Source organism: Enhydra lutris, unplaced genomic scaffold (genome assembly GCF_002288905.1).
Source record: "Enhydra lutris kenyoni isolate GAN:26980312 unplaced genomic scaffold, ASM228890v2 scaffoldscaffold8, whole genome shotgun sequence".
NCBI classification, from domain to species: domain Eukaryota; kingdom Metazoa; phylum Chordata; class Mammalia; order Carnivora; family Mustelidae; genus Enhydra; species Enhydra lutris.
The window spans coordinates 46,357,594-46,379,166 of record NW_019154092.1 but is presented as its reverse complement, the minus strand read 5'-3'; the positions used below and the strand labels follow the sequence as shown (position 1 = coordinate 46,379,166).

The following is a 21,573-nucleotide window of genomic DNA, read 5'->3' as shown; positions in this document are numbered from 1 at the left end:
AGTATAGATAAATGAACTTTGGGGGAAACAAAATGCCCACTAGGACATTTTCCAGTAAAGACTCTAAGGAAGTTAGTTACACTCTCATTTGGTGAAGCGAATTTGTAAACTTAGCATCTAATCCTACATAAAGTTACTTTGTGCCTAAGAACGAATGAGAGAGACTCACAAAAGGCTATGTAGCAGGTGTTTTAAATAGAGAAGCTTCCTGACTAATTTAAAATATATTACTATCAATTAAGTAGAATGAATGAATTTTGAAACAATAAATATTAGTGCTTATATATGGTTTTAATATTTGCTGAGTAAGTCATTAAAACTGGGTGATTATTTATTTATTGTCTATACATACTTCATTTAATATTTTCAGAGTACTTAACAAAATTTTTGTTCAAGTGATATATTTTAACTTGTGAACACATTTTTCACAACTCTGTTTACTATTTTAAAATTTTATTAAACCATAAAATTCTAAAGCAGAACAGAGAATCCAAGAACTCATTTACATCTCTATTTTACAAAGCACAGAAACCGAATGATGTCAGATGACTTAATTACAGTATCTCCCAACCCAATATTTAATGTAGGAAATTCATTGCTAAGATTCTCCTTAAACATAAAGGGGTATGTTACCATGTTACCATACCACATCCCCATGTTACCATACCACATCTGTAGTATCTCTTTTTAAAAAAAGCTTTTTTTACTTTTATACCACAAAGTGAAATTTAAATTATCTTAGGAAGTACATTTGAACCTAATAAATTTAGTCTTTCTTCTTCACAGGCATTTAAATAAAAACTATAATAGAAATGAATCAGTTTAGGATCATACTAGGGGAACATGCATACACATTTACTCCCTTGTGTTTATTAACCCTATCTAGAACTTTCTGATCTTTCTTTTCTAAAATATCATCATTCTTAAGTTTAATGATAAGTTCTTAAGTTTAATGGTATTCGTGGTATAAAAATTATTCTCTAAAGACTCAAATTTGTACATCTCTCGGTGTCTGACAAATAATATGAGCTGCCCATATAGAACAATTTTGTAAGGAATGTCTATATTTCCAATCCTTCTTTTGTGGAGTCTTAAGTGTTCAATAAGGTCTCAAAGTATATTCCAATTCACATAGCCTATTATTGACTGCAGCAAATCAACCTAGAATTATATAGAACACAAAGCCTTTTGCTTTAGGAAAACAAAGAACCTCTAATGGTCAGCAAAAAACAATCAGAAGTTGGAACCTGGATACCAAGGCTTTGATGTCCTCTCATGGGGCCAAGTCTGGGTAGGAAGGCTCCTTGTCTAATACAGTCTCCCATTTTTATAGAGTTTAGAGGTTGGGGGTAGAATGGGAAGGTTCATTTAACTCTAAAGTCTCTCCCAGAATGAAATGTATATGCTTTTAGTGAATACTAAACAGTCAATATAAATATTGAACACATCTTGTGTGTAGCAAATTGCAAGCAATGTGTCCTCAAAATTATAGTACAAAATACAAAACAATTTTAGACTTCAAATTTTCTAAGTAGTAGTTTCTGGTATTTTAGATATTAAGGAAAATATCAAATGTGGAAAATGATGTTGACAATATCACTGAAAAAATGTAGATATATAAAATACATTACATTTGAAGTGTTTCTAAGCGTGCTTTTGATTTTAAATCTATTAAACCCTTTTAACCCTCTCATTTTCTATTTTAATTACCTCTACCTAAGTCCAATTCTTCACCCTTTTTCAACTTAGTTTCTCTCCAAAATCTTCCTTGACTATTCCTAACTTCACTAATCTCTTTTCTGAATTTCCCAACAAGAAAAATGAGTCTCTAATACCTGACAGGTATTTAAAAAACTCTTGCTCGTTAAGTACTTTAATTGAACATTTCCTTCTTCCCGCTGGAATACAAATGATGAAAATAGTGAAGTATATGAGATTGTAAAAGAAGCAATAGCTAGAAGGTAAACACTGGCTTAAGAGCCAACAGGCAGGGAGCAAAGTAAAGTGGGATCCTCTTCCTCAGTGGAAACCATTTGTGAAGAATAAAGTTGGTTGTATAGGAGGGATTAAAAAGGAAGTTCTGGGCCCCAGCCTGAATGAATCAGGCTCAGTTGAAAAAAATCTTTTTGCAATCATTTGAACATTGGAGGGTCCAAGACTGAGTCATCACGATATGGGAATTCAGCCAATGATTGGAGCAAAAAGGGCAAGCTTTCATGAAACCAAATGCTTTGTCACCTCTTGGCAGGAAAGAGAGGACCCCTGGACATGCCTCCTCCAGGGGGAGGGTGTTGATCTCGCTGGAGGAATGCTAAGGGCTCAAAAATGTCATTTTTGTTCTTCAATGATAATTTCATGCTCCAGTGTTGTTTTAGTGGTCTCTATGGGGGATGGAGATACCTTGGTGGGGGAGCTTTGGTTGGGCAGAGGGGTAGGAGATCCAGGCAGGGTTGATAAGGCAGGAGATGGGGTAGAACCAGGGATGCAGGTGACACGATTCAACTTTCCATCTGCGTGAATGATGATGGTTGTACTGTTGACGGGCTTGCTGAAGTGGACAAAATATAAGACCAGAACAACAAGTGTTGTGGCAATTAGACAGGCCAAGAGACACACCAGAAATGTTTTCCAGAGTGACCATGGTTTTGCTGTAACCTGTAATGAATTATGAAAGTGAATATTTCAGCAAATGAGATCGTAGTGGCTTAAGCAGCTGATTTCAGTTAGAATAAGGCTAATCTGTTTCATTACTCCAAATGCTATAATTTCAGGTACAGTTCATTAGCTGTCTCTTCCATTCCCTCCCTCTCTCTCTCTCTGTCTCACACACACACACCTTGTCCACAAGTCCATGAAGACAAAATGTTCCCTCGGAATTCCCCCTTTGTACTAAAGCAATAAGGCATCATCTCATATGCAAATAGATTGCCTCTGGAATATATTACTGTTAAGTTATGATCGGCTACTAACATCACAATATAAATTAAATTATCTAGTTAGTCCTCCTTGCTAAAAAAATGTGATGAAAATGTATATCAAAACATTTAGATTGGTTACCTTAGAGTGATGGAAAATGGCAGGTGTTCTTTGGCTCATTGTCAGCTCCTATTTTCATATTACATATTGAAATTTTATATTTAGAAAAATATTTTTAAAATAATTTTTATCTCTTATACAGAAGAGAACTTTCACTGAGCTTGGAAAGATATCAAAATAGAACACGTATTAGCTCTGGTAGGGGTAGGGTCTTCAAGGAATAGAATGAAACCATGGGTCCCTGTTGTCACTAGGAGCTTGTAGACTGGCAGCACAGGAGAAGTGCAGAGTAGTCAAAGGGCATGGGGCCAACGAGGGGTTAAAGGACACAAGCGCCCTGCAGGGAGTCTGTGGAGCAGGGCCTGCCTGCCTCATTTCACCGCTGCTCCAGTACTGCTAAAGACTCCCCACCTCCCCCCAGTCCCCAAATCTTACCCACTGCGGCTGGAGGGTCCCCGTGGGCAATCTACAACCACAGTGGGTTCCTTCATTCGAACAGTATGGATTTCTGGGCAACTGCAGAGAAAGAATTTTTAAATAAATAAAGGAACAAGCAAGTCTTATTGTTAAAGATGAAGAAAGTTTTATCTGGGAACATAAACAAATGAAGCACATAAAAATGATGTGAATCCAACATGTGTTAAAGGAAGAACCAACCAAGTTCTAGAAGAATCTGAAACTCTAATAAATGGTAGGATGATATGAATTGTACAGATACACTTTTCACATCAAATGATCAATGAAAAATAAAATGATTGATTCAACAGATGCCCAAGGATCATTTTCACAAATTTCAGCATTCAGTCTTGACAAAAGCAGACAATACAAATCTCAAAGAACTACAAATAAAATAGACTGACACCGTATTTAACCTTGAAACATTCGGCACATTTCTTTAAAGCCAGGAGGAGTGAAGAACGTCTCCTACCACCTATATTAGGTCATGTTTTTCTAGAAGTTCCCATCAGTGTGTGTGAATAATGGAAATGGGAATATAAAATTAATATTTTTTTCTACATCATATGACTGCTTACAAACAGGATCTCAAATAATCAACCATACAATCTCTCAAAAGGAGTAAGAACTCATTGAATTGGCTGATTATAAAAATATGAAAAGTATATGTAACAGCACTTGTTTGTGTGTGTGTGTGTGTGTGTGTGTGTGTGCACTGCTGTTCGCAGTAATAAAGCAATATAAAACAGCCTAAGCATATCAAATGCTATAGGACTTACATAAAGAAAACCACAACCCTTTACTGAGAAACAAAAAGACAATTTGGATAAATATCCTGTTATAAAAACATTTCAGCAGTATAAGCTCTCAATTCTCTGAGTTTTAATTAATATCTTTATGGGCTTTTGGAGGAAAAACAAGTAAATTGACAAAAATTTCACCTGGCAAAATAAAACAATTGTAAGAATAAAATTAGATTGGATGGGAGAGGGGACAGGAAGTAAAATATTAGCAGTGATCTTTTTTTCTGGGAGGGATCATGGGTGATTTTTTCTTTGTTCTTTGTTATTGTCTATATTTTCCAAGGGCTCTAAAATGAGCAAATAAACTCATAGCAATTGTAAAAGAAATTTTTTCTACTTGTTGTTTTTGGGGACTTAAGAAGTTATAGACTGTCAGATTAAAAAAAAAAATGCAGGGGGGTGGGAGGTTGGGGGAACCAGGTGGTGGGTATTAGAGAGGGCACGGAATGCATGGAGCACTGGGTGTGGTACAAAAACAATGAATACTGTTATGCTGAAAATAAATTTTTAAAAATGATTAAAAAAATAATAAAATAAAATAAGCTGAATTATTTGGCTCAAAAAAAAAAAAATGGGAAATCCAAACATTCCTTTCATGGTTTCAGAAGTCAGTTTCACTATTTCGGTTTTTTGTTTGTTTCTTTTTTGGGTTTTTTTGTTTGTTTGCTTGGGTTTTTGTTTGTTTTTTTTTTTTTTTTAGCTAGATTATCTAATCATTTGACTTAATGGAATAAATTGCATAGATTTTGGCATGTGGGGAAATAAGATAACTCACACTTAATTTATAATGAAAAGGAGAAGGAAATAGAATGATGTATATATGATATTAAAGAGATGACATTTTGTAACTTCCTTGAAATATGAGTCATCCTCTAAAATAAGTTTATGACAGTCTAGTTGCTGAATCCCGAGACTGATCACAAATATGACCTTCATGTGGCGAAACAAATCTTTTATCAAAGCCTATCTTTCTATTTATTTCTTCTGATTCGTCTCTTGGTTCTACAATCTCAGGTTGATTTAAAATTCGTTTTTCTGGGGCTCCTGGGTGGCTCAGTGGGTTAAAGCCTCTGCCTTCAGCTCAGGTCATGATCCTGGGCTCCTGGGATCAAGCCCCATCAGGCTCTCTGCTCAGCAGGGAGCCTGCTTCCCGTCTCTCTCTGCCTGCCTCTCTGCCTCTTTGTGATCTCTGTCAAATAGACAAAATCTTTAAAAAAATAAAATTCATTTTTCTTTATTATGAACATAGCAGTAAAGTTTTCTGAAAAGTAGTTCCTTATATTGAGATTATAGGGGTGCCTGAGTGGCTCATTGGGTTAAGCATCTGCCTTTGGCTCAGGTCATGATCTCAGGGTCCTGGGATCGAGCCCCACATCAGGCTCCTTGCCCAGTGGGGAGTCTGCTTTTCTCTTTCCTGTTCATGATCTCGAGCTCTCTCTCACTTGCTCACTCCCTCTCTCAAATAAATAAAATCTTTAACAAAAAATGAGATTAAATGAGAAATCTGAGTTCTATTTCTGACTCTGCCACTAGCTAAGTAGACTCTTCTTTTTTTTAAGAGTTTATTTATTTATTTGACAGAGAGAAACATAGCAAGAAAGGGAGCACAAGCAGGAGTGGGAATGCAGGCTTCCAGCTGAGCAGGGAGTCTGATGCGGGGCTCAAACCCAGGACCAGGACCCTGGGATCATGACTGGAGCCGAAGCTTAACAACTGAACCACCCAGGCGCCCTAGCTAAGTGGACTCTTAATGTTTCAATTCCCCTATATGCAAAATGAAAAGATTTGTTTGAATGAGGAGTGAGACCCCATACACGTTCCAAAAAATATGATTTTTATATTACTAGAGTAACATATTTTCAGTGTAAGTCTCCCTGTGAGACATTTTCCATAAATTACTACTTTAAATACATACAAATTGGTCAATGAGAATAGATATTTTCATTGCATCAAAATATATTGTAATAAATAATAACATAAACAATATAAAATAAACATAAATAATAATAAATATTAATGTGTGCTATAAACAACATTCCAAATAATTTTACTAAAAATTTTGTCTAGAGGTACCTTATATATAAACATCAAAATTCAGCAAAATATCAAAATTTAGGCAAAAAGTCTAATGCATAATTCCCAAATGATATGAAAAGCAGTATCTGGCATATTAAATAACCCCTCTCGACACTTGTGATTGCTGGTAATAACATCTCAGATTCCATTTACCCTACAATAGCAAAATCAGAAAAATGCAACCTAACTTTCTTGAAGTGTTACATGTTCAATGTTGAAAGCAAGACTATGAGCCGGGAGAGCAGCTAAAAGGCGTTTGTACTCACCAGCTCTACTGGACTTCGTTCAATATCCTCAGTGTGATGCCGGTCACCATGCATTCTGACGGGGCTGCAACTCCAGAGATGTCTATACTCGCTTTGTGGGTGAGAAGTTGGAAAATCCCAGATTTATGTTAAATTGATAATTGTATTTATTCAATCTGGATTATGTAAGACAATAGTCATTCGGTTTCCAAAAAAAATTCCAAATTCAACCCCAAAGTACACGATGTATGCTTGTTGAGGAAAAACAAATAGAAAAACTTGCTCCTTCAGAAAAACAATGGGCAGAAAGTTATCTCAGCTGTAAGAAAGACTCCAGGATTCTGAGCAGATATAAACCTTGCCCTCCTTATTTCACATAATTCATTTAAATCATGAAAACTTGATTTCTCATGGGTTAGGAATTTAATTGTTGTTTCTTAAAAAAACTCACAGAGCCACTCCTTGATTATGAACATTTGCAGAATATTCTGTAGCTAGGCAGAGGGATTATGGCAATGACTAATTTCAAAACTTTTCAGAAATAAAAGAATATTGAGGTTACAGGGTCATGATAGGTGTAGGGGGATAGTGAATAAAATCTATGGCTTTGTTTAAGTCAGTGGCTATACTGAGATGGACAAGGGAAGTAAAAAATGGTTTTACCCAAAAATACAGATGAAAAAGGAAATAAGTATACTTCAGGAGCTCCTGATTGTATGACTCAAGGATTATCCACGGTACATCTGATCTGCTTCTGTATAAATTTGTGTTGCTTTAGGCTATGTAATGATGTCACCGTTTCTCATGATTCCCAATCTTTTTGATGAGCAAGAACTAGAAAAGAAACAATGTCTCTGGTACTTTTCCATCTCTCCCAAGGAAAAGTTCACATGATACAGCGTGCAAAATTGCAGTGGTGTTTTACATCAACCTGAGAACTGATGCTCCGTGGGCCTTTGACAACGTGGCACGCTGTATGGAATGGAGAAAAAATGACTCTAAAGATCCTTTTTAGTCATGCATTTCCTGGAAGCCAACAACTTCCAGCAGGGAGGCTAATGACATGAATTTCCAAACTATTAATAAATTTACACATATCCTAATTCAAAAGCACACATGTCTTCTTATTGTGTGATAAGTAGATTCATGGAAAAAAATGTATGTAACTAATTCCAAACTTCTAGACTTCTCATTAAACAAATATTAAATGACACGATTAAATTTATTTTACGTTTGTTTTGTATAAGTAACTTTCATAGTTTTGTATGTCAGCAACAAATACTCAGAAAACTAAAAAAGAGATATTTAAAGAACATTTTCAAGTATCTAGAAATAAATTTACTAATAGAGGTGTTACTACTTCTAAATGGAAAAAAAATTATGAAATTTAAATGAGTAAATCATTAATGAAATCCTAAATAAATATACGGCTGGCAGCAACATAAATTGGTAAAACAACTTGAAAAGCATTTGATACTATCTAGGAAATTTGAAGATATTCATATACTATATGATCTAACAATTCCACCCCCAGTATGTTCCCTGTGGAAACACACACACACACAAACACACACACATGAAAATTTATAGAAGCATTATTTATCAATTTTTTGGAAATGTCCCAAATTCACATCAACAGCAGAACAGATAAGTAAGTTGTGATATATTTGTACAATAAAATACTTTCACCAATAAAAATGAATAAACTATTACTAAACACATCAGATCTATGATTCTGACAAATACGCAGTGGGACAATAACAGACATTAAACGAAATTGTCTTTTGTAGAGATACATTCATAAGTGATACGTACATTTTTTAAAGAACAAGGAAATGATTAATAGTAGTTACCTCTCAAGGGTCGGAGAAAAGCAGAATTGGGGCTGGATACAATGTGGAGGGACTCAAGGAGCTAGAAGTATCCTATTTTTTTTTTTAAAGATTTTTACTATTTATTCGACAGAGAGAGCACAAGTAGGCAAAGCAGCAGGCAGAGGGAGAGGGAGAAGTAGGCTCTCAGCTGATCAGGGAGCCCAAAGTGGGGCTCGATCCCAGGACTCCGGGATCATGACCTGAGCTGAAGGCAGACCCCCAACCAACGGAGCCACTCAGGCGCCCCAGGAAGTATCCTATTTTTGATCTGAGAGTGATCACTTGGGAGTTCATCTTACAAATATCCACCACATGTGATAATTTCTCTATGTACAAGTTAAAAGTTAAGTACTTATTGAGATACATTGGTGAGCTCTAATAAAATTCATTCTGATTTTTTTCAATACCCTCTCTTTCCTCTGTGTTGATGGCAGCTCCCTGACAAGTAACAAGTAACGTGGAACAACCATTTGAATTTTGGCTAGGCTTGAGGTACTGAAATCTCCAGTTTTAAGGTCTGATGGCAGAGTCAGAAGTCAACCACAAAATAAATGAGTTTCTGTACCTGTGGCCTGGTTAAAGAAAAAAAAAAAAAACAGTTGCTTTAAGGTAATTAAGGTTGAGGTTTGCTTAATAATGGTGCCTTCTTTCAACACTTAAGCTAAGAAGCCTAAATAGCTTCTCACCCTGGGGTTTAGTGCCTCACTTCCTGAAAGGTGCTGGGGCAGGGACTGAACTTTGTGCCTCTCAGCAGGGAACAAGATCACTACCGGGGTACCACATTCTTGGTGTTAATCATTGTGTACCAGTGAGCTCATGCACATCCTCTGCTCTGTTTGTTGGTTCTACAAGTATATGAATTATTATTGATACTCAGACTTGAATCTAAACTTTCAATTTTATGGTCTGGTCTAAGCACTCATGACATAAGCCATTTTATCCTATCCTTTAAGTTTGATCTCCCCCTTGACCACCAGAGATGGAACTATTACTCCCCAGAGAAAGGAGCAGGAGGAGCATAGCGCTATTACCTTTTCCCAGCTACTGAAAGCTGGTTAATCAGCCAAGACCACAAAGCACTAGCGCGTAGCAGCCAACCTGCATCTGGATTTCAGCTGAGATTTCTTGGGCTTACTTTGATCTATCCACCAAGGAGAAAAGGAGAGGCAATTGTTCAGAATCCTTAGAAGAACTGAAGAGATTGTTTCTGGGTACTGTTGTAAATATCTCTGAAACGAAACTTGATTCCTATGTCAATGCTAATTGACATTTGTGCTTTTTCTTGGCTCTGAAGATCAGGTAGAAATAAATAAACAAATAAATAAATAATAATAAAGGAATCAATTTCTGATTCTCTTCCGTTGCTATGGAATTCCCCAATAGGAAAATGTAGAAATTTGAGAAAGTGATCTAGAAGCTCAGTAGAGTATGAAAAAAAAAATTGATAGACTGAAATAATAGAAGTTAAAACACCCTAAAATAAATGAAGTTTTGTGGTTGTTGTTGTTTTTAAAGATTTTATTTATTTATTTATTTATTTATTTGAGAGAGAGAGAAAGAGAGAATGAACATGAGCAGGAGGGTAAGGGCAGTGGGAGAGGGAGAAGCTGATGCCCCACTGAGCAGGGAGCCAGCCCCAAGTGGGGCTTGATTCCAGAACCCTAAGATCACAACCTGAGGCAGACCAGAAACTGGCTGAGCCCCCCAGGTGCCCCATAAATGAAGTTTTATAATATGTATATTATATGTATATACTAAAACATGTATGTACTGTGTATATATGTATATAAATACACATATATACTAATATGTTTATATATAAACATATATAAACTATATATTATATAAAAATATATGTACAACATATATGGATATAAGTGTTCATATATACTATAATATACAAAATTCAATGCTTCCTTGTGAAAACATTTTTCTCTAATCAATAAAAGCAAATACTATATGTCCGGGACTATGATAGGTACATAAAGTACTTTAACCTTCAAAAATGCCCTGTGAAAAAGCATTGTGCCCATAGTACAGATGATGAAACCAACCCTCAAGGTGTTTAAGAAATGTCCTTCAAACTGCAAAACCAATAGTTGCTGCAGAGCAGAAATTCAGCCCTGAATCTAAGTCAAAAACCCATTTAGAACCAGATAATTGATTCTTCAGATGGAAATCGAATAAACAAATCACTTAGTAGATGAAGACTCTGAAGTAAATAAGATATGAAGTAACATACATGAACTGCATTCACTTAACGATTTTTTGGGTTTCTTTTGTATTTTAATTTTAAACAATGTTCTATGACTATTTGGAAAAAAAAAAAAAAAGAAACAAGCATCCACACAGACTAGATTCATCCTTCCGTTATAAATCCATTAACTTCAGTCTCCATTACTCACTCCCCTCAATTTACTATCTTGCTTCTCTTATCATTTTTTCCATTAGGTTATGAAACATCTGACTTATGTATGTTTTTCCAATTAGAAAAGTAATATAAATCTAAATATTTAAATAAAAGTGATATAATATAAAAGTAATAAAATATAAATGTAATATAAAGTATAAGATAAATATAAAAAGGAATATAAATATATAAATACAAATATACATTTTGAAGATAGCTCAGGAAATTAGAAAATAATTGTTTATCCACTATTGAAATGTGATGGATTCCATACAGACTTTTTCAATACATATCTAAAGATACTTATTCCTTTTTGTTTCATTTTGTGTGTTTTATTGGTCACATAACTGTCCATTACATGAAAGTAAGAGTTTACCTAGCCACATTTCCATTGCTGAAGAATTCAGATTGTTTCTATTTTACTGAGTCAATATGATATTCCATTATGAAAAACAGTTTTTTCAAAGTCTGTGATTTTTTTTTTTAGGTTGCAACCTAGAAGTGGAATTAATTAGATCAGAACTCAATAAAATTGACAAATTGTGGAAGAAAATAATACCAGGTTACATTGTCACTAACAATGTCACAAGATGGGGATGCCTGGATGGCTCAGTCAGTTAAGCATCCAACTCTTGATTTCAGGTCAGGTCATGGTCTTAGGGTCTTGGGATCCAGCCCCATATCTGGGTCCACGATCAGCACGGACTCTGCTTGGGAGTTCTCTCCCCCTCCCTCTGACCCTCCCCAGCATCAAGCTCTCTTTCTATCTCTCTCTGAAATAAATCAATACTATTTAAAAAAAAAAAAAAGTCACAAGATGGCCCTACTCACTACATTTTCCTTGCTTGACCATTTCTTCAGTTTTGGTAATCAGGTCAGAAAAAAAAAGTGTGCGTGGGGGGGGTGTTGACATTTCCTTTGTTTCATAACTCTAATATTAAAGATATTAATGACCATTTACATATTATTCAGTATTCATATTTATAAAACATTAATATTCATATATTCATGTGTTTAATCATGTTCACATTTATGTTTATTCATATTCATGTTTCAGGCAATTCAGCTTCATGGTTCAGTACTCTCTTTTTCTAGTGAACATTATATGTATCAAGATACCAATGGCTTTTTACCCCATGCGTTGCAAATATTTTCCAGCACTTTACTTTTCCTATTTTTTCTTTAAGAATGATTTCTTTGAAGGGGTACAAATGACACTCAGCATTGTCTGTCTTACAGAATGTGGTCAAGCTGTGTTTTTTATATCACAGTGTCTATTTTTAAGAATCCTCAGAGACTTGCCTAACTGGTTTTAGAAGCAAAAACGGTTGTATTACTCCTGGAAAATTGTTCTTTTTCATCATATAAACCTGTCTATAAATGTCCTGTTTTCCTTTCTTCTGTCTTTTTAAGTGTAGGTACAACCATTGTGGAATGAAACAGCAGGGACTTGATTTGATCAAATCAAAGAATAGAAGGAAGGGAGAAAATACTTAAATAAAGTTATGAGAAATCAAAGTAGACAGATAAATCATAGGAAACCAAACATAGAGGCATATTGTGTTTTTTTCCCCAGTGGAATTTCAACATTAACTTACTACAGATTTATTAAAAATAATAATTATGAACATCAATTTTCAAAGCTTTGGAGTATAAACAGTAAGTACTGAAGAGGACATTCTTTTTAAATGCCACATCCACAGACTTCTAAGCTCTTTCTTTAACCACAATGTTTTTACAAATAATCATTTCAGCACAGTTAGGGCTTTGTAGAATAATATTTGGACGCTTTGTTTTAATTCAAAGTTAGACACAATGAAAACGTCTTTGTAGGCTTTGTCCCAAATTGCCTTTTGTCAAACAGGGCAAGTCTGTTGTTTATAATGTCCATAAACATGTAATCTAGGCATACCCTTGTTCTACGTCTTCTGAGATTACTGTTTCTTTTTTTCCTTCTGTTAATAAGCCAATTCAAGTCTCAAACAAGAAATAAAGGATGATTTCTTTGACTTACAAAAGTTTTTAAAACTTAGAAGGCTAAGCTAATTTTGTCTGATTTTTGTATTTTTATTTCAACATGTAATTCTTTAATACATTTAAATTCCTTTTTCCCCAAACATTTAGCCAGTTTTCTCAGAACATTTATTTTATAAAATTTCCTTCCCTTCCAATTTATGATACATGAATTTTTCCATTGGAGATGATTTTGCTCAAGTTCTTATAAATGATTATAACAAATTTAATTATTTAATCAAGAGCTCGGGACAATAAAAGGTTGTTTGTTGGAGATTCTGTCTACCACATACAGAGCATAAATATTTTGACAAATATGACTTGGAGATCCAAATTTTATCCTTTATTTGAGCTTTAGGAAACTGGTCTACATAGGTTACAGTTTAGAAGCATGTTAATAATTGGTTAGATATCTAGTCGATATCTAGGTGACATCCTGCTCTTTCTGTTCCATAATCATTTTCCTGATTCTCATTGACTAGCATGGACACTTGACATTGGACAGGTGTCCATTCTCTTGACATCATCTTTTTCTGAAAACACTCCCTCCCTTCAATTACCTTCTGTATTTCTGCATTTTTTAAAGATTTATTTATTTGTTTGAGAGGGAGAGAAGAGCATGTGTGCACAAGCAGAGGGAGGGAAAAGGAAGAGAGAGAAAGAGAGAGAATTCTCAAGTAGACTCCGTACTGAGCATAGTGCCCGATGGGGGCTCCATCTCAGGACCCTGAGACCGTAATCTGAGCCAATACCAAGAGACAGATGCTTAACTGACTGAGCCACCCAGGTGCCCCTGTATTTTTGCATTTTTATCCTGTGACTCCTAATTCTCTCTCTACAGATATCATTGTCCCAATTTAGCTTTGCTATAAGACTGAGCACAAACTATTGTAAATAAATATATTATAACATCAGTTCCTCAAGGGCGGGGGACCAGGCCTATTTTTTAAATGAGTTTCCTGAATCGTTAGTACCCAACTGCACAATGTCTAAGAACTTAATCAATATTGGTGACTAACCGACAACTTACTGTTTTGTGGTTACAAAATTCTGTAAATATACAGAGTAATTTATAATTACTAGAGTCTCTTGTTTGTGAATACATGACACCCAACAGACTTGAAGGTCATGAGTTAATTAGTGCACACAAGTATTGGGTGTCCCATTTCCTAGTCTGAGAATTCTATTCATGGTGCACAATGTTTAAATATAATGGAGATTTCCAAGTTCCTATTTTGATTATCTTTTTTTTTTTTAAGATTTTATTTATTTGAGAGACAGAGTGGGGAGGGGGAAGAGCAGAGGGAGAGGGACAAGCAGGCTCTGCACTGAGCGTGGAGCCTGACACCAGGCTCCATCCCATGACACTGAGATCATGACCAGAGCCAAAATCAAGAGTCGGTTGCTCAGCTGACTGAGCCACCCAGGTGCCCTCCACTTTGATTATCTTAATAGAAACTTTCAATCCTTCATTCTCTTATATAGATATGTGTTAGTATATCCGTCTTTTTGTTCTGATCAGCAGCAAATGGAGGCTAAAGTCCCAATGAGAAAGGATCCTAAGATCTTTGTGTCCATTGCTCCAACAGCAACTACCTCCTAAAACCGTTTGGGAAAAGTTGGGAGAGGTAGAACCTTTGTTCTACCTTGTTAACCTTTGTTAACATGAGATTTTTCCAGACATTTGCCAAAAAATATATATTTAACAATTAAAAAATACAAAGAAAATACAGACACCTCCCTATATATCCACTGCCCATCACAATAAGTGGAAATCGTGAATACATTTGAAGGCTTATTATAAACTTCCCAGATAATATTCCCTTCCTCCACAAATAGCCAACACCCAAAATTACCTGTTTGTCAGCTTTATAGTTAGGCTCCACATCTATATAACTTTAGAAATGTAAGTGATAAAGGTACAAAGTGTATGCTTCTGGACTTCCATTTATTTACTTTTATTTTTAAGGTTTTTTGTTAAGATAAACAATGCTGCTATGAGCATCTCATCCATGCTTCCTGGCACTTGTCTTGGAGTAGAGTTATTATGTTCAGGATATGGAGAATTTAAACTTACTGGAAAATGCCAAGATATTTTCCTAAGCATTTGCACTATTCTGTATTCCTACAAGCAGAAATTACCCATTTTTCTAGATCGCTGTCAGTGCTTGGATTTTTCAGACTTTTACAGAACATTTTCCAATCTAATCCTCAGTGTAGCTTTAATCTGGACTTCCCTGGTAATTAATGTAGCTGATTGTCTGTATGCTGACATGCTTACTGGCCACTTATATTTCCTTACATCTTTGGGCAGGGTAGGGCTTGGGAGGTTCCCCCAACCAGGATGGCTCTGATGCCTGAGAGACACAGAAATGCCATGTCACTTCCCTGAGTTACCATGTACAGGACAAGCTGGGGGATCAAATGGTTCACAATAATTTATCAATCCTCCATGGGAACCATGAACTAAACCAGAGATCGCTTCTCACTCGTAAAGAATAACAGTGTATGGTTTGTAGAAATAAAATGTAAGATTTGTAGTTTCTGGGATTCCCTAAAGCAGGAATTTCACTAACAAGGAACACATTCCTTCTGGAGGCTTGGTGGGTGTGACTGAGACTCATTTCCTTGCCTCTTTTCAGCTCCTGGAGGCCATCTGTGTTCCTTGGCTCATGGCCCTTCCTCACCTCTTGCTTCTGTCATCTCATCTCTTACTACTAACTCTGACCGCCTACCTCCCTCCTACAAGGAACCTTATAATTATTTAGGCTCACTGATCCAAGATAATCTTCCCATCTCAAGATCTTTAAGTAAATCATATCCACAAAGTCTCTTTTGCCGTGTGAGTCACATTCACAGGTTCCACCGTTTAGGATGTGGACTTATCTGGAAGGGGTCCTCATCCAACCTGCTGCAAGAGGCACTAAAACTTCACTACCTGAGGCGCCTGGGTGGCTCAGTGGGTTGGGCCTCTGCCTTCGGCTCAGGTCATGGTCTCAGGGTCCTGGGATCGAGTCCCGCATCGGGCTCTCTGCTTGGCGGGGAGCCTGCTTCCCTCTCTCTGTCTCTCTGCCTGCCTCTCTGTCTACTTGTGATCTCTCTCTGTCAAATAAATAAATAAAAATTAAAAAAAAAAAAAACTTCACTACCTGATGAGGGAAAAGAAACCTGCTAATGTTATTGGGATTGAAGAGAATGTGTTTCTACAATCGATTTAGTGAAAAGCAAGCCTGATAATCAATAACAACGAAAGCTAAGTGAGATCGCCAGCTTCCCTGTCTGCTGCCTGCTTGTCTGCGTGTCTCCACAGCAGGCTGGACTTTCTTCTACCACGGCCTTTATCACAGTGTTAAAATAGTCCATCCTAACGCCTTCCCCTTGAATTCCCAGCATTTAGCACAATGCTGGGTACTAGGGAACTATCTCATACATGTTTGTGGAATAGGGTGAATGATACTAGAAGTATTTCCTGTTAAAAGATCATGCTTAGTTGGGGCGCCTGGGTGGCTCAGTGGGTTAAGCCTCTGCCTTCGGCTCAGGTCATGATCTCAGGGTCCTGGGATCGAGCCCCGCGTCGGGCTCTCTGTTCAGCAGGGAGTCTGCTTCCTCCTCTCTCTCTGCCTGCCTCTCTGCCTACTTGTGATCTCTCTCTCTGTCAAATAAATAAATAAAATCTTAAAAAATATATATTTAAAAAAAAAAAAAGATCATGCTTAGCATAATGTCTTGAAAACATTAGCATTCAGTTAACGCGTGCTGATTCATCTGGCAAACCAAAAAGACGGAGGCTCCCTTAGACAGGAAAATCCCATTTTTTAAAGTAGACTTTGTTGACCTAAATAAAGAGGGAAACTACGACCAGCTCAAAAGGATGAGTTTATTCAGGAATAGCCTAAGCCTTGCAATTTGAGACACACAGACTGTAGCAAGCTACGGGTGAGCATCTTGAGGGTTTGGGATGAGCTGTATTTACAGGCAAGGTGTGTAAAGAGAGCTCAGTTGGAGTCTGTTAAAATAAAAAAGAAATGAGACCAGTTTTGAAAATTCCCTGACCCATCACAATTAGTCCAGTCATACAAACAGCTCAAGTCAGTTTATTTTGCTAAACCAACACTACCTGGGTCATTTCTTGTTCATGCTTCTAGAAACCATAAGCAAAATTTTCCAAGTTGATATGAGACAACAAATTTCCAATTGTTTAAGAAAATTTCAATATTGGGGCACCTAGGTAGCTCAGTCAGTTAAGCATCCCACTCTTGATTCCGAAATTTCAGGTTGTGAAATCAAGCCCCACGCTGGGCTCTGAGCTGTGAATGGAGCCTGCTTAGGGTTTTCTCTCCCTCTCTCTCCCTCTGCCCCGTCCTCCACAAAAAAGAAGAAAATTCCAATATTATGAGTTTTCTGTAAATCAGGCCTTTACAGAAAATCAGTCTCTTACTCCTTACGTTTTGTGATTCTGAGAGCATAAGTATGAGTTTTCCATTTTTTACCCCCCAGTTCCATTTTAGGTTGAAATTGTCTCACACCCCTACCTATTGTTAACTATACACATGCTTGCTCACGGGTCCCTTGATGCTTGAAACGCATTGCCCTGTTTTTAAATTCATTATAGGCGATCTGTATACCACCCCCAAATATCTAAGAAAGTATCTATGTCTTTTGCAAAATAAAAGGAGGTTTTGAAAGTATTTAAGTAGGATCAGTAAGCAAATATAAATTAATAATGAAGTACTTCAGTATGAATTGAACTGAACAGCCATTTGTCAGAGATTCCACATTTGGCTCTTTAGCTAATTAACCAAACCAGAGAAACCCAAACAAACTGACACTAAATGGAACTAGGAAACAGGAATTTGACCTTCTTTCATTCCTAAGGCTTAAATACCCAAACATAGCTCACATTGAGCTACGTATAGTTAGTAAGCATTTTCTCAAAGAACTTGGTGCCATCATTTTAAAGCACAAAGCAAATATTTTTTAAATGACCTTACATTTCTCAAGAATGAAATCTACAAAGCTCCAGCATGATGGGGCTGCCACCTCCTTTCCAAATTCATCTTCTTCCACTAACTAGCTCCAGTCACACGACACTTGTCGCAGGCACTGAATACACCAAGCTTTTTCCTGTGTCTTTTTTGTGCCTACACAACTCTTTCTCAGGGCTCCAAGTGCTTCGCTCCTGAAAACAACCAAACAAGACACAATGATGACCACCGTTTTGCAGAGGACATCAATAACACAGTCAAGGTCACAAAGTTAGCACTGGTAAATGAGAGCTAGAGCAGACTAACTTTAATCCTGTATTTTCCATCTGCTAAGGTGCCTCCGTCTAGAATTGTGGAATTTATTTGCATTTTCTGCCTACTTCACTAGCATGTAACGTCCCCGAGTCAAGGACTCTGTCTGTCTGGATTACTACTGTGCACCTTAGAACAGGGCCTGGCACACAGAAGCTCTGTTCTGAAGTGTTTGTTTAGTAGATGAGTGAATGGATGAGTGAGTGAACATACTCTCAGAGTTTACAACAGGAATAAGAAAGAGCCATGCCAGCAACACTTGGAAGGGAGCACCGAGATAAAAAGTCTTCTGTGAGGGTCTCTGCACAGGACGGAGGGCTAAAGGCTGCACCATGGATTTTACCAAGGAGAATCAATCATCCACCTCACCTCTCTCTGGGGTTCCAAGGGTCTTAGGTCTTGTTTAGTAGGAGAAACAAGTAGGGTGGTAGTGGGAAGCGGGAAATTCTACCCTAATAAGACTCTTCCTCATTCCTCACTCTACCCCAGAACCTTTCCCTGTGTCTGTTTCAGGATGACTTTAGGGAGGTCTGGCTCAAGCTTGGGGAGAAGCCTCTCCGAGGCATAAAATGAGAAGAAGGGAAACATGAAGAAAAAAGGAGCATGGTATCCCAGAGTCTGGGGGACTGCCAGAGAGGGGACCTCCCTTGTCAGCTTTGGAGCTAAAAAGGTTATTGGATTGAATGGTCATTTTCTTTCAAAGGTTAATGGTCCTATCAGGTTTCTTGATATGGAATATTGTCACTGCCAAAGAAAAGGTTTTTTAAAAGCCAATATACCAAATCAATATTAGGGAAGTTGTTCGCATTTTGGTTGTCAATAGGCATTCTGCAAAGATGCCTGGGTAGCTCAGTTGGTTAAGCATCTGCCTTCAGCTCAGGTCATGATCCCGGGGTCCTGGGATCGAATCCTGCATCAGGCTCCTCCCTCTGCCTGCTCTACCTGCCACTCCCCTTGCTTGTGCTCTCTCTCTTTCTCTCTTTCGATGACAAATAAATAAAATCTTTAAAAAATATAGACTTTCTGTAAATAGAAACACTGTGCTAATGTTGGCATAATTGTATGGCATAATGTTCTATTGGGTTGAACACAAAGGCAAGGCACCCAAGAGTTATTGAATAGAAGAGGGGAGAGAGGCGGCCCTCCAGGCAGATGGAGCACATGTGTTGTGAAGGAGAGGCAGGAGAAGACATGTGAGTGATATCTGGGGAGTCACTAAAGGCCTGTGGGACGGAGCAGCAGAGTACATGGGAAAAAAAAGGGGAAAGAGGTGAGGATGGAGATGAATGTAGGTTTGAGACCATACTGGGCCTTGTAGGCTATGGGAAGGCAAATAATAATAATAATAATAATAATAATAATAATACAGATTCTTCCATTTGAGTTAAGAAAAGTTCGCATGCACTCTTTCATTTTAAAAAGATTCTCTGGAAGCCATCAATAGGGGAGAGTGTGTGTGAGCAGAGAGCAGGGAAGCCTGTTAGGAGCTATAACAGTAATACATGTGACAAGTGAAGTAAAATCTCACCAGTAGAGTTAAAAAAAGATGGAATTGATTCAAGAAACAGTTCATAGGTTAAATGGAAGAATTATTGACCCGTTGGTGTCAGGATTAAGGGAGAGGAGAAAATGAAGGGTGACTTCCAGTTTTCTGGCTTGTGACCTCATGGCGGTGGCACTGTTCACTAGGGAGCAAAAGGAGTGAATCTAGTGGAAAGTATAATTCCAAGACCACTATGTCCTGCCCTGGATTTTATCTGGAGTCTGTACATCTGGTTTCTACTAAATTTTTCTCCTTTTTTGCATGTCCTAAAAATATCTCAACATTCACTGGGTGGATCTGGCTGGGACTGAGGCTCAGGGACTTGGATTAACCTTAATATGCCTGTTTATGTACTCTTCTCCAAGAACACTCACTGGGAAGAGGAGGAGGAGTACAGAAGACATACTGTTTGACCTAACCTGAATTGTGGCTTTCTAGGATAATGATGGAAGAAAGGGAGGGGATCCAGTTATGTCTATAAGTGAGGCTGCTGATCTCAAATAGAGAGGCAAGGAAGTGACAATGCTTGAAGGAGAGTGATTTATTGGGAAAACAGGAGCATTAGCAGTCCCAAGGAAGTCCAAAAAAGCTGTAATGGAAGTCCAGAAATGGGATATCCAGAAAAGGATGTGTTTGTGGTCAGGGTACACAACTGAAGATTAAACTTACAGTGGAGGAACTGTTCCTGTAGATGACAGGGTCTAGGGTGAAGCTATTAGGTATCGGAAGCTGAATGGTCATTAACTACATAAAGCAGTGGTCATGGTATTAAAGCAGTAAGAGACTTACGATCTGGCAGGAACTGAGTAGAGAAAAGGACTAAGCTGGTATCAAATAAGAGTGCCCAGGAGCCGAATGACTACCGTAACAGGGAGGATGAAAATGTGAGAGTTTTAAATTAATGTGCATTTCAGTGTGCACAGATATGGGATGATTTGCCAGCAGATAGGAAACTAAAATGTTCACCTTCCCCTTGTCCCCTCAATGCCACCCCCAATCTGCCCAAAACATGCTATCAATGATAGCAAGTAATGAGAAATGGTCACTAAAGAAGACAAAAGAAAACATTATCCTATGAAAAAAGATAAAAAGATACTGTAATCATTGTTTAAAGACACTAAAAAGTAGATGAATGTGTATACTTTGCAACAGGGATTCCATGGGGCACACTGGAAAAGATTAGGAAGACAGAATTGAAGGGTGAACTAAAAGAAAGGAAGTAGCAAGATGGGATTGGGAGTCACCCCAAACACTAGTGATTAGGACTTATTTCCACTTGGGTCAGAGGCCAGGTCGAATTCAGATTCTTGATGTCCCAGGGACATGCTGGTTAAAGCAGTTTCAGTACAATACAAGCCAAGTGCTGATGTTTCATGGTTTCTAACGGTAAGATGTTGACAGAGTGAGTCAAGGTCTAATTCAAGACATTCCGGAAACATTTCTTAACTATGTATGATGAACTTGGGACTAAGCACTAGGAATTAAACATTTGTGTAGCTCAACTTTAGAACTATAAGCACAATTAGTTTATAGTCCCAACATGCTCACGAAACACAACCGCTAACCTCCCCTTTGATTTTATTTCCGATCTTTAGAGATTATTCAATTTGCCCAGAGGTGGAAACTGAAAAATAAAGGAACGAACAAAAAAACTCAGACTCTCTCAGCCTGCCTATTTTGTAGATTCTCCCTGTCCTATTGGAAGTATGGTTCTCATAAACAGGCTGTAGGAAAGGGTCCAGAGGGGTGCCTGGGTGGCTCAGTTGATTGAACGTCTGCCTTCAACTCAGGTCATGATCCCGGAGTCCCAGGATTGAGCC

At 37.4% G+C, this 21,573-nt stretch overlaps 1 protein-coding gene across 1 annotated transcript; it reads right to left on the bottom strand.

Moving 5' to 3' along the window:
* Positions 1-2,328: 2,328 nt before the first annotated feature.
* On the bottom strand, positions 2,329-6,925 carry LOC111142422 (dynactin-associated protein-like). The gene is made up of 3 exons (XM_022495483.1): positions 6,638-6,925; positions 3,472-3,552; positions 2,329-2,655 (listed from the first exon to the last, which is right to left on the bottom strand). The coding sequence occupies exons 1-3, from the start codon at positions 6,689-6,691 to the stop codon at positions 2,329-2,331; spliced, it is 462 nt and encodes a 153-aa protein (XP_022351191.1). The 5' UTR covers positions 6,692-6,925.
* Positions 6,926-21,573: the final 14,648 nt, after the last annotated feature.